A 13,799-nucleotide genomic window follows, 5' to 3' on the forward strand; every position below is an offset into this window, starting at 1 on the left:
CTGGAATAAATTGCCTAGGGAGGTTGTGGAGTCTCCATCTCTGGAGATATTTAAGAGTAGGTTAGATAAATGTCTATCAGGGATGGTCTAGATAGTGTTTGATCCTGCCATGGGGGCAGGGGACTGGACTCGATGACCTCTCGAGGTCCCTTCCAGTCCTAGAGTCTATGAATCTATGAATATTTGCCCTGCAATTCTTGTTTTTGTTATTATTTGTCATATTTCTTATAGTAGCACCTAGTAATCATAGAAAATCAGGGTCCCATTCTGCTACATACTGTACAAAGAGTAGTAGACAGTGCTTGCCCTGAAGAGTTTACAACCTAAATAGACAAGACAGTGAAAGGGGTTTAGTTATACCAGTGGGCATCCATATCTTCATGGGGATGACTGCAGAATTTCTACAGGCAATGGACAAAAATGCTGTACCCTAGTAATTCATAAGAGCACAGAATTGTTCATTAATTTATGGCTTAGCCTCTCTATGTCTGTATTATATAATTGTATTCCATATGTGACTGTAAGTGTCATGCGCTTTTGACTCTTCCCCAGTGCTCTGTCCGTTAATCCATCTCTCCTGAAATTACTACTAGCATTCCAAATCCCTAAGCAGCTTCAAACAGCGGCCATTTTTTTTAAACATGCTGTAAAGTTGTTTCCTTCTTTTTCCAAAATGTGTACTTTCTTCACAAAATTACCCTTGCCTGAGCCCAGGCTTTACAGTGTTCTGCCCTAGAGCGCTCTTTACATACTTTAAGGATAGATCTCTCTCAAACTGTGAGGATTTTATATGCCAGTTGTCTCAATCCAGGGCAACTTACCCTGTATTCTCCCCTCCGTGATCCAACTAGGGCACTCACTCTAGGATCCTGGCTCCTCAGTTGTCATCTCTCTTGGATGGAGACCCATGTCTCTCTCCCTTCTGAGCTGGGGTTTTCCAGGCTGCACAGTTCCCAGCCTACACCGTGATATCCCCAGCAAGACAGACTGCCTGCACCTTGCTTTCTCTCCAAAGGCTATACACGGTGTAATTGCCAACGGTTACAAGTTACTTCACAGGTTTTTCTAAGCAAACTCCTCTGTTCTTAAGGTAAAAGCTTTACAGAGAAAACAATAAAATAGCCTACACATATACTAAAAGTCTTACCAGAGGTCACCTTATGCTAACCGTGTCAATCCTTCCAAACCTTCCCCAAGGATTGCCCCTCTCTTTGGACAGAAGGCCTGGTCTGTTTGTTGGATCAGAAGGAAGGCCCTCAGTCAGTTTAAACTCAGACTGTTAATCCAAAATCCTTTTTGTCTGTTGCTCCCTGGAAAATCCATTTTAAACTATATAAATATGTGAGCCTCTCCAGGTGGTGGTTCCTCTCTGGAAGCGTTACTACCTTAGTAAATTTGCATAATCACTTCCCTCTTTTCTTAGTTCCTGAAGAAGCTATGGTCATCCTCCCCCAGGGAATTACATACAGTCTTTGGCCCACAATGATACATAAACTCAATATAGTAAGATCTCACAAAGATATCACAGGTAATTGCCTATCTCCCACACCAGGTAGAGATTTATGCTATTGGAAGGGGGTGATTCCCAACTTGTTATTGGTATGCAGGTCTTGTTTCTATCCCTGGAAGGCTCCAAGATATCAGACCTTACATCCTGACAATATTCTGTATAGTAAAGCGATCTTAGTTAGTTTTTAGATGCTTGTAGCCATCCCTGACACATGGCAATAAAACCATTTTTACTACAGCATTATGTATTTTCTTCCTATATTACAGCAGAGGTGTTGAGATATAGATTCCCAAAACTTTATTTGGATAGCTGTCTAAAAATTCCACCCTTCTCTCAGTTAAAATAATATCAGCATTGGATTTAAATCACAATCTTGTCAAAGCATTGCATGAAGCCTTGAACTCATTATCTTCACTTATTTTTATTTTCCAGATTTAATTGTAGTTGTTGCTTCAATGATAGTTCTTTGTGTGGGCTCCAAAGGTCAAGTCTTTGCAACCTCAGCTATCAGGTAATAATCATCAATAATTGAAGAGAACATGGTCTGTTTTAATAATAGTTTATTATTCCATTCTCTCCTCTCCCTGTAACAGTTCTTAAATTCTAAAAGTGGTCACCATTTTGGCATCTGTGTTGACACAACAGACCAGATTTTGATTTCAGTTACCATGCACTGGTGTAGATCAGAGTAATTCCCTCACATCTTCCCACTTATAATAATGAAATTGTATATACTGTAATAACACTAGAGCTTCACAAAAACTTCATCCACAAAATAGTAATGTACACTCAAATTTTGTTCATGTTTCCAGCTAGTTGTATGGTTTTTACCAACTTTTTTGTTTTTTGGATATCTACTGTGTTTTTAAGACAGTTCTTAACAGTATATTTGGAGTTAGAGGTTGACTGTTGGAAAACATATTGAGGGAAGTTCCACGTGCCAGCAATTGACTGAACATATCTCGTGTGTTCAGGTGGGTCAGCCTGGCTGGTTTTGCTGAATGATGCGTTGAATTTTAGTTGCCGTGATGCTCTGTGACTCTGGTGGCTCTCTACTGCAAAGCATATCCTGTAGTTGCTTGGAGCATTATTTCCATGATCAACTATGTAAAAGTTTCTGGAAACTCAAATTGTTCTCTAGCCCAGTAGATGAAAAGACCAAAGAAAAGGTGGCTAAATTTCTAGCTGTGGAAAGTCATCTGTTTCTGCCCATTCTGCTTCCCTTTTGAAACTCTTAAAAGAGAGCACCAGATACGTGAAGATCAGCCAGGTAACAATCTCCATAATATTCACAATCTGTTTCTAGAATTCATGAATCACTGGGCATTCCTGCCAACCATACAAGTGAAAGCCTATTCCCCTTCCCCCCACAGCTGCTCACATTTGTCTAATCGGCTGAGCTGAATAAAAGATGGGGGAAAGGGAAGAACCTGTAAGCTTAATATAGTAACCTGACTGTGATGTAATCAATGTCTTTTAATTTATCATTTGAAAAAAGCTTTCCCTCCCCCTGTATCGCTTCTCTTGTATCCTCAGACCCTTGCTTCACTTATTTAAAATTTGTATTCCAGGGGTATCCGCTTTCTCCAGATCCTACGAATGCTGCATGTTGACCGTCAGGGTGGCACATGGAGACTGTTGGGATCAGTAGTTTTCATACACAGACAAGTAAGTTAGATCTGACATGGGGATAATGCTTGAACAGAATAAGAAAACAATTTTTCTTGGTTATAGCCACTTTCAGGTCTTCTATATCACACCTGTGTACCTGAATTCAGTCATTATACTGCCACAGCATAGACAGCTATTATTCTTTAAAATACATATTGCAGGTTTGCAAAATAGAGGTCTGTGGTTTGCCAGGAGCTTTTAATATTAAGCTAAATTAACGGAGGGTTTGAGCTGCTGACCGTTATTGAACCCAAGTTCCCTTGCGATATGGTGCTAAAGAGAAAAACTGCAGAAGTTTGGTGCATCAGGAATTAGTCCTGCTCTCCTTCTATTTTGTGTGCCCAATTGCTGTGCAGTAGGAGATATGATAAAATTTGAAATAAATAAGTTGGTTAAAAACATGAAACAACACTGCCTCAGTGATTATCTGTGAATTATAATCTATCATGTAAACGCTATGATATAAAAGCATGGAATGTAGGCAGATGTCTTCTTGGTGTTAAATATATGAACTTAGGAACATGTGGTGATTGTTTCAATTAATTAAATACTGTTGCTTTACTGTGTTTAAAAGACAACAGGTAAATTCCCCAAGTTTAAAATTTTCACCTAAGTCCCATTTTTAAAAGTGACTTGGGCACTTAATAGCCTAAGTTTCACTGAATTTCATTGACTTTCAGTGAGACTTAAGCTTCTAAGTGCCCAGGTCGCTTGAAATTTTTACCTAACAGCTAATTTTCAATTGCAACTCCACCAGATTTTTTGCAAAAGTCATGAACAGTTATTTTGACATCCAGTATCTGCGATTGAAGCACACAAACATTTCTGTAAAACATTGGGCCAGGTCCTCAGCTGAGTTCTGCTGAGCTCACTGGAGCTAGGCTGATTTGCACCAGATGAGAGTCTGATGATCTATTTGAATAAACAGCTGAAATTAACTTTTTTTTAAACCATTTTAATTATTTTGTAAAAAAACTCCAGTGTCACATAGTTCAAAGCTCTTTAACAGTATTTGTATTTGTTTTTATTCTGCTTTCAGGAATTAATAACTACCTTGTATATTGGGTTTCTGGGCCTGATTTTTTCATCTTATTTTGTGTATTTGGCTGAAAAAGATTCTGTGAATGATTCAGGACAAACAGAGTTTGGCAGCTATGCAGATGCCCTGTGGTGGGGAGTAGTAAGTATGGTACATTTTTCATTATAAAATGACAGCTAACATCCTACATTGTTTACTAATATAAAAAACTTCCAGTATGTGTGGGAGAACAGAACTCAGATTAAAATTGTCTCATGGCTACAGTATCTTCTGTCACTCTTTTGATATCATGTGAGGCCATCAGATAATGGTGCAGAAATAGTAAATTGTGGATATTTTATTTATTTTTATTAGTAAAGGGGGGTGAACCCTTTAAAATGATTTGGAACAATCAAGCCATGCAAATAACTAACCTATGTATGTGTTCTCTTTACTTTTACCCTTGTCCTCCCTTCTGGTACCCTCCTCTTGTTTGTTACATTAATTTGTTGTAACTTCTCTTAACATAGGGTTAGTTCCTTTTAGGTGTTCAGCATTCTAGCCTTGGTTCAGTATAACACACAAGTCCTAGTTTAGCTTTAAACACAATGGGTAATCCTTTTGAAGCCAGTAAGGCTACTCACATACTGAAAATTAAGCATGTGTATTGGGGACAGAGTGCTCAGCGCCTCTCAGGATCAAGCCCAGGCATTGCAAGCACTTTGGAGCAGGGAACATCTCTCTTCCTTTGTATTTATACAGTGCCTAGCACAATGATACCCCAGTCTTGACCACCTAGTGTCCTCTTGCATGTCTAATATATGGAATTTATAAGGTGCTTCTTGTGATAATATCTAGGCACCCTTACATAACAATACTATCTATGTGCTGCATAATTGGTATGAACATTTTAGAACACCCCTAAGTACATGTTCTGCTGCTCTTGTGTTCTAAACATCATTCATTAGGCTGTGAATGGTGGTAAACTTTATTCTTTTCAGCTACCTTAACGGTACGATTGATGGAATGATTCCATGGCACCTCTCAGCTAAGGCAAGAGTCAGAACTTAAGCTTACTGACTCCAGAGTTGTCCATTTGTTTGTTCCAATAAATGCACTAATTTTGTTGCCTCGACTAATAATGATCGATCTCTCGATCTCTCTCTCTCTCTCTTATTGTCTCTTCATATACACATATTAAATTATCAGCCATGTTCTGAGAGTTTTATTTTGTATTTACCTTTCCTTTCCTTTCCTTTCCCTCTCTGAATTATAAGAGTGTAGACTGAATTAGTAGACTGTCACACTGGTTGCATTGTATGTCAAAAAGTACCTTTTTTACCTGGGTGATAGTTATCATAAAGCAATAAAAGTGAGAACTGGAAATAACCTTTTTAGATCATCCATGCCCTCCCTCATTATTTCCTGGCTGTGTCCTTGCTATTGCTGCCTGACTGTTCTTAATAAATGGAACCATATTCATTAAGCATTCCAAATCCTTAAAAGGAATACATTGCATGGACATCACCAGCGACTTAGCATATGAATTTCCATAATAAACTTTATTTTTGGAGTCTTATCTTTTGAGGCTTTAAATCACATGGGAGACTTTGATTTTTAACAATAGTGAGACTAAGAACTGTAGGTCACAGGAAGAAAAAGTGTAGCACTATATTTGTCTGACCTGCAATCTTGACCAGGAGGATGTGTTCTTTCTGGAGAGTTTTATTTATTTATTTATTTATTTTGCTCGTGTTTTGTCTCCTAATTTCTACACATGGTACCACTTGCTTTTCCAGCACTAAAACATGTATTGATGAGCATGTCAACTGCAGGTCTCCTGCTGCTGAAGTGTATAAGTATACCTCTCATGAGTCCACCAATTTATTATGATACTTAGGCTATTATTATGAACTTTATAGCTTTTTCTTTTCCTGTCCACCAAGACTAATAAAGACTAAAACTAGGATGAGAAAACTTGCTGTTCAGCACAAGGAAGTGGCAATTTGGCAAGTAATTTTTTCAGGGCTTTCCTGACGATAAAACATGTTTTTCTCCTCCTTCAGTGCCAGGTTCACATGACACTTAAATTAACAGTGTCAGATGCAGCCACATCTCAATATTTTCACCTTGATCTTAGCAATGAAAGCTGTACCTCTGCCAGGCATGACTGGTTCACTAGAATTAGAGTAAAGCTTTTCTTAGCTGGAATGAGACCAATAAGCTTCTAAAAACGTAGGCAGGCCTTGCTTTAGGGAATAAGATGATCAGTTGTGGGAGTAATACATACTACTTCTCCCCATCACCCTGATTATGACAAAGTTATGTATTTGGTACATTTAATAATGGGGAGATTCTTCTGATGAAGCCTCCATCATAGTACAGGACATTGCTAGAGGTATGGTTCTAGATTAGATGAATTCCCCAGTCCAAGTATTTTAATTTAAAATATACGTTTTAATACCCTAATTAATCTCTAGGTGGAGAATGCTATGGAAATCTAGACTAGCTATGGTAGAAATAAAGGATAACAGTCAAGAGGTCTTAATCAAAGAGGAACAGCTGCAATTGCCTGGCCAGCCATATATGAAAAATACATCATAGACCACTGCTGCTATCTGGGATTGAGCCACTGGGATCCCCAGGCTCCTGATCAGTATGGCAAAGCAAAGCACAGGCCTAGTCCTTGCATAATTGGTACGGACACTTCCCTTTCTTCCACTTCTCTGGATGCTCCCACCTACTAGTATGATGCATACTCTCTGTCCCTCAGTTACCCATCTGTGAAATGGGGATGATAATTCCCTACATCACAGAGCTGTTGTGAGGAGAAATACATTAAAGATTGGGAGGCACTCAGATGCTAGCATAATTGGAGCCACAGAAGTATATGAGAGAGAATTTCTCACAATAGCGTCTAGTGGCGTTGGACCTTTTGGGATCTGACATGAGGACTATTAGGAAGACAGAGCAAATGCCCAGCATGGCTATCCAGAGCCGCCCGGGGTGGGAGGGAGGCAAGTGGGGCAACTTGCCCCAGGCCCCACAGGGACCCCCATGAGAATGTCAGAGGCTCCCTCCCACCTCTGCCTTCCCCCATCCGCTGGCACCTCAGCGCGCTGCATCCAGGAGCGGCCCTGGACAGAGCTAAAGCGGTAAGGGGGCGGGGCTGCAAACTGTGGCCGAGCTGCAGTAGCTTAGGTCCTGCCGGAGCCATGCTGCTGCAGCACTGTCCAGAGCTGCTCCTGGACGCGGTATGCTGAGGCTCCTGGAGAGGGGGGAGGCGAGGGTAGGCGGCATGGTAAGGGGGCTGGGGCCGGGGGGTTGGATAAGGGGCAGAGAGTCGTGGGGACAGATCTGTAGGGTAGATGGACAAGGGTGTTGGGGGAAGTGGTCAGGGGACAGGGAACAGGGGATTGGATTGTGGGAGTTCCGGGAGTCTGTCAGAGGACGGATGGATGGATAGGGGTTGGGGCAGTCAGGGGAGTGGCACTTGTTTTTTTTCTTTTTTGCTTGGGGCAGCAAAAAAGTTAGAGCTGGCCCTGCCTATCATTTGTCCTGTGTGCATAGTCCAGACCGTTAGAATTTTGAATATTTTTCAACCAACTATTCTGAAACCTGGTACAGGCCAAGAATTACTGGTAGAGAGTTTGTTCCCTGAATATTACAAACGAGATAAGTGAGAACTAATGGTTTATTGTTTAATCTGAAACTTAATGCCACACAAAACTGAAACCTGATTCCAGGTGGTCTCAACAGTAAAAAAGAGAGAGATCATTATGTGTGCCCAATTGCTGTGCAGTAGGAATATGATAAAATGTTGAAATAAATAAGTTTTTGTTAATAAACCTAAACAACACGCCTCAGTGATTATCTGTGAATATATAATCTATCAGTCACAGACCGATGATATAAAAGCAGGATGTAGGCAGATGTGTCTTGTGTTTAATATATGAACTTAGGAACATGTGGTGATGTTTCAATTAATTAAATACATGTTGCCTTTACGTGTTTAATAAGACAGGTAAATTCCAAAGTTTAAAATTTCACCTAAGTCCCATTTTTAAAAGTGTACTTGGGACTAATATGCCTAAGTTGCACTGAATTTCATTTGACTTTCAGTGAGACTTAAGCTTCCTAAGTGCCCAGGTCTGCTTGAAAATTTATTACCTAAACAGCTAATTTTCAATTGGCAACTCCCCAGATTTTTTTGCAAAAATCATGAACAGTTATTTTGACATCCAGTAATCGCCGATGACACACAAACATTCTGAAAACATTGGGCCCAGGTCCTCAGCTGAGTTCTCTGAGCTCACGGAGCTAGGCTATTTGCACCAGATGAGAGTCTGATGATCTAATTGAAATGAACAGCTGAAATTAACTTTTTTTAAACCATTTTAATTGATTTTTGTAAAAAAAACTCACAGTGTACATAGTTCAACACTGTTAACCAGTATTGATTTGTTTTTATTCTGCTCAGGAATTAATAACTACGTATTGTAAATGGGTTCTGGGCGCTGATTTTTCATTTTAATTGTGTATTTTGCTGAAAAAAAGATTCTGATGAATGATTCAGGACAAACAGAGTTTGGCAGCTATGCAAGACCCTTGGTGGGGAGTAGTAAGTATGGTACAGTTTTTCATTATAAAATGACTAGTAACATCCTAACATTGTTTACTAATATAAAAAACTTCCAGTATGTGGGGAGAACAGAACTCAGATTAAAATGTTCTCATGGCTACAGTATCTCGTCACTCTTGATATCATGTGAGGTCCATCAGATAAGGTTGCAGAAATAGTAAATTGTGGATATTTTATTTAATTTTATTAGTAAAGGGGGGGTGGAACCCTTTAAAATATTTGGAACATCAAGCCATGCAAATAACTAACCTATGTATGGTTCTCTTTACTTTACCCATTGTCCTCTCTTCTGTGTACCCTCCTCTTTTTTTGTTACATTAATGTTGTTGTATACTTCTCTTAACATAGGGTTAGTTCCTGTAGAAACTGTTCAGCATCTAAGCCTTGGTTCAGTATAACACACCAAGTCCTAGTAGGCTTTAAACACAATGGGTAACCTTTTGAAGCCCCAGTCTACTTTCACATACTGAAAATTAAGCGTTATGGGGAACAGAGTGCTCAGCGCCTCTCAGGATCAGCCCAGCAATTGCAAGACCTTGAGCAGGAACCATCTCTCTTCCTTTGATTATACAGTGCCTAGCACAATGAACCCCAGTCTTGACCACCTAGTGTCCTCTTGCATGTCTAATATATGAATTTATAAAGGTGCCTTTCTTGTGATAATATCTAGGCACCCTACATAACAATACTATAATATGTGCTGCATAAATTGGTATGAAACATTAGAACACCCCTAAGTACATGTTCTGCTGCTTCTTTGTGTCCACATCATTCTTTTAGGGCGCTGTGAATGGTGGTAAAACTTATTCTTTTCAGCACTACCTTACGGTAACGATTGATGGAATGATGCCATGGCACCTCTCAAGCTAAGGCAAGAGTCAGAACTTAAGCTACTGACTCCAGAGTTGTCCATTTGTTTGTTCCAATAATGCACTAATTTTGTTGCCCTCGACTAATAATGAGATCTCGGTCGATCTTCTACTCTCTCTCTATTGTCTCTTCATAACACATATTAAATTATCACCATGTCTGAGATTTATTTTGTATTTACCTTTTCCTTTCCTCCCTTTTCTCTCTCTCTGAATTATAAGAGTGTAGACTGAATAGTAGACTGTCACACTGGTTCATTGTATGTCCAAAAAGTACTTTTTTACCTGGTGAAGTTATCATAAAGCAATAAAAGTGAGAACTGGAAATAACCCTTTTAGATCATCATGCCCTCTCCTCATTATTTCCTGGCTGTGTCCTTGCTAATTGCGCCCTGACTGTTCTTAATAAATGGAGCCAAATATTTCATTAAGCATTCAAATCCTTAAAAGGAATACATTGCATGGCATCACCAGCCGACTTAGGCATATGAATTCCATATAAACTTTTATTTGGAGTCTATCTTGAAGGGCCTTAAAATCACATGGAGAACTTTGATTTTACAATAGTGAGACTAAGAACTGTAGGTCACAGGAGAAAAAGTGTAGCAACTAATATTGTCGACTGCCAATCTTGAACCAGGAGGATTGTTCTTTTTGGAGAGTGTTATTTACTTTATTTATTTATTTGCTCGTGTTTGGTCTTCTAATTCTACACATGGTACCAACTTGCTTGTTCCAAGCACTAAAACATGTATTGATGAGGCATTCAACTGCAGGCGCCTGCTGCTGAAGTGTAATAAAGTAAAAAAACCTCTCATGAGTCCACATTTAATTATGAATACTTAGCTATTATTATGAACTTTATAGCTTTTTTCTTTTCCTGTCACCAAGACTAATAACAGACTAAAACTAGAAGAGAAAACTGCCTGTTCAGCACAAGGAAGGGCATTTGGCAAGTAATTTTTTCAAGGCTTTCCTGACGATAAAAACATGTTTGCTCCTCCTTCATGCCAGGTTCACATGACACTTAAGTTAACAGTGTCAGATGCAGCCACATCTCAAATTTACCTTGATCTAGCAAGAAGCTGTACTCTGCCAGGCATGACTGTTCACTAGAATTAGAGTAAACGCTTTTCTTAGATGAATGAGACCAATAAGCTCTAAAAACGTAGGCAGGCCTTGGCTTAGGGAATAAGATGATCAGTTGTAGGAGTAATACATACTACTTCTCCCCATCACCTCTGATTAGACAAAGTTAATGTATTTGGTACATTAATAATGGGGAGATCTTCGATGAAGCCTCTACATCATAGTACAGGACATTGTAGAGGTTGGTTCTAGATTAGATGAATTCCCAATCCAAGTATTTTAATTTAAAATATACGTTTTAATACCCTAATTAATCTCTAGGTGGAAATGCTATGGAAATCTAGACTAGCTATGGTAGAATAAAGGATAAAACAGTAAGAGGTCTTAATCAAAAGAGGAACACAGCTGCAATTGCTGGCCATCCATATATGAAAAATACTCATAGACAACTGCTGCTATCTGGGATGAGCCACTGGGATCCCCAAGGCTCCTGAAATCAGTATGCAAAGCAAAGCACAGGCCTATGATCCTTGCATAATTGGTACGGACACTCCCTTTCTCCCTTCTCTGGATGCTCCCACCTACTAGTATGATGCATACTCTCTGTCCCTCAGTTTACCCATCTGTGAAAATGGGGATGAAATTCCTAACACACAGAGCGAGTTGTGAGGAGAAATACCATTAAAGATTGGGAGGCACTCCAGATGCAGCATAATTGGGAGCACAGAAGATATGAGAGAGAATTCTCACAATAGCGTTAGTGGCGTTGACCCTTTGGAGATCTGACATGAGGACATAGGAAGACAGAGCAAATCCAGCATGGCTATCCAGAGCCGCCCGGGGGGGAAGGGAGGCAAGTGGGCAAACGTGCCCCCAGGCCCCACAGGGACCCATGAGAATGTCAGAGCTCCATCCCACCTCTGCTTCCCACCATCCGCTGGCATCCTCAGCGCCTGCATCCCAGGAGCGGCCCTGGACAGAGCTAAAAGCGGTAAGGGCGGGGGCTGCAAACTGTGGCCGAGCTGCAGTACTTAGGTCCTGCCGGAGCCATGCTGCGCAGCACGTCCAGAGCTGCTCCTGGACAGCGGTATGCTGAGGCTCCTGAAGGGGGGAGGCGAGGGTAGGCGGCATGGTATAGGTTGGGCGGGGCCGGGGGGGTTGGAAATAAGGGGGCAAAGAGTCGTGGGGGCAGTCAGGGATGGGAGGGGGCAGACGTTTGGGGGAAGTGGTCAGGGACAGGGAACAGGGATTGGATTGTGGGAGTTCCGGGAGTCTGTCTAAGACGGATGGATGAATAGGGGTTGGGGCCAGTCAGGGGACAGGGAGCCGGGGGGTTGGGGGGGTGGGCTGGTCTGTGGGGTGGTGAGGGGAACAAGGACAGGAATGGGCAAGAATTCTGAGGGGGGAAGTCAGGGCAGGAAGTGGGTGAGGTCGGATAGAGGGCAGGAGCCAGGCTGTTGGGGAGGCACAGAGCCTTCCCTACCCTAAAAGCTCATTCAGAGTTTGGAGGCTTGCAAGACAGCTATTACAACAAAGAGCAAGCTGTATTTTTCCCTAGGTGCTACATCCCTTCACTTCTCAAAAGCCTAAATTATAGTCCTACATTTAATTTCAATTGCCATAGGTAGATCATGTCAGGGAGAGTAGCTTCAATTAAAATAGCCACTTTAGATAACAGTGATAAGACAGAGAGCCCATGGGGGAGAGATCAACATGAGCAAGAGCATACCTACACCACCTACCCCTCCCAACCCTACCGAAGGAAGACCCCCTCCTCTCCTGCGTTCCCCCAGGGCTTCAGAGGGTTAATTCAGTGTTTCTGCAGACTTTGTACTGGTATCCCTTTCACATAGCAAAAACTTCTGAGTGCGAACCCCCCCTATAAATTAAAAACACTTTTTATATATTAACACTATTATAAATGCTGAGGCAACAAGGTTTGAGGGGAGGCTGACAACTCGCGACCCCCAGTAATAACCTGTGAACCCCCTGAGGGGTCCTGACCCCCATTTGAGACCTGGTTAATTAATTTAGCACCCGTGCCATTCACTATGCATGTGCTATTTTGAGCATTCAGTTATTCACAACATAAGGCTCATCACCAGATTCTGGAAAAGCTCAATTCTCAGTGTGGAGTATATACATAAGCTATTACTAAAGACAAACCCATAGTAACATCTCCCAGTTTGTGAGGGACCCGGGAGCCAGTAATGTAGAAACAGAAAATTCATGGAGTATAGTCCATTAATCGGCTATTAGCCAAGGATAGGTAAGACAATGGGCCCTAGCCTCTGTTTGCAGAGGGGTTGGAGAATGGATGGCCAGGAGAAGGATCACTTATAGAAATCCTACGAATCATAGACTTTAAAGGTCAGACAGGGACCATTATGATCACTAGTCTGAACTCCCTGCACAACGCGGCCACAGAATCTCACCCATCCACTCCTTGCTGATATTACTGTTAGGGTTCACTCCCTCCTGGGGCAACTTTGGCATTGGCCACGTGTCATAGAAACAGGATACTGGGCTGGAATGGACCTTTGGCTGACCCAGTAAGGCGCGTTCCTATGTTCAATAACTAAATGAACCACAAAGTTACTGGAGACAGATTATGAGTCAAGAAGCCAAAGCAGAGTTTCAGAAACCTGGAAAAATCTCTACTGGATGGGCCAGGCGTTTGGTCACACAGCTGAGGTGGTTCAAGTTTTGGATTTTTTTTTAAGCCAGAATTTTTTATTGTTTCTTTTAAACAATCAAACACAGCAAGACCAAATATTTGGCCACAGCCTACTGAAACCCCAAACCATGTTCATGTTTGCAGACTAATTTCAAGCTTTCAATTAAAAAAGCCACAACAGATTTTGAAGGAAAAGCAGACATTGTCCCGTGATTTTTTTTTCTGTTTTTTAAACTTCCCTTAGTTTCGATGCAAAAAAGTTTTGACGAAAATTTTGTCCCAACTCTTTAATGAGCTTTTAGTGCCTTTTAGCACTAGCTGAA

The 13,799-nt window shown here is 41.0% G+C and overlaps 1 protein-coding gene across 1 annotated transcript in view; it reads left to right on the forward strand.

Moving 5' to 3' along the window:
* KCNQ1 (potassium voltage-gated channel subfamily Q member 1) overlaps positions 1-13,799 on the forward strand; it is a 557,035-nt gene that overhangs the window by 163,573 nt on the left and 379,663 nt on the right. The window contains exons 4-6 of the mRNA XM_032770377.2: positions 1,943-2,021; positions 3,082-3,178; positions 4,221-4,361. Of these exons, the coding sequence (XP_032626268.1) occupies positions 1,943-2,021; positions 3,082-3,178; positions 4,221-4,361 (317 nt within the window). The remainder of the gene's footprint in view (positions 1-1,942; positions 2,022-3,081; positions 3,179-4,220; positions 4,362-13,799) is intronic.

This window comes from Chelonoidis abingdonii, chromosome 4 (genome assembly GCF_003597395.2).
Source record: "Chelonoidis abingdonii isolate Lonesome George chromosome 4, CheloAbing_2.0, whole genome shotgun sequence".
Taxonomy (NCBI): domain Eukaryota; kingdom Metazoa; phylum Chordata; order Testudines; family Testudinidae; genus Chelonoidis; species Chelonoidis abingdonii.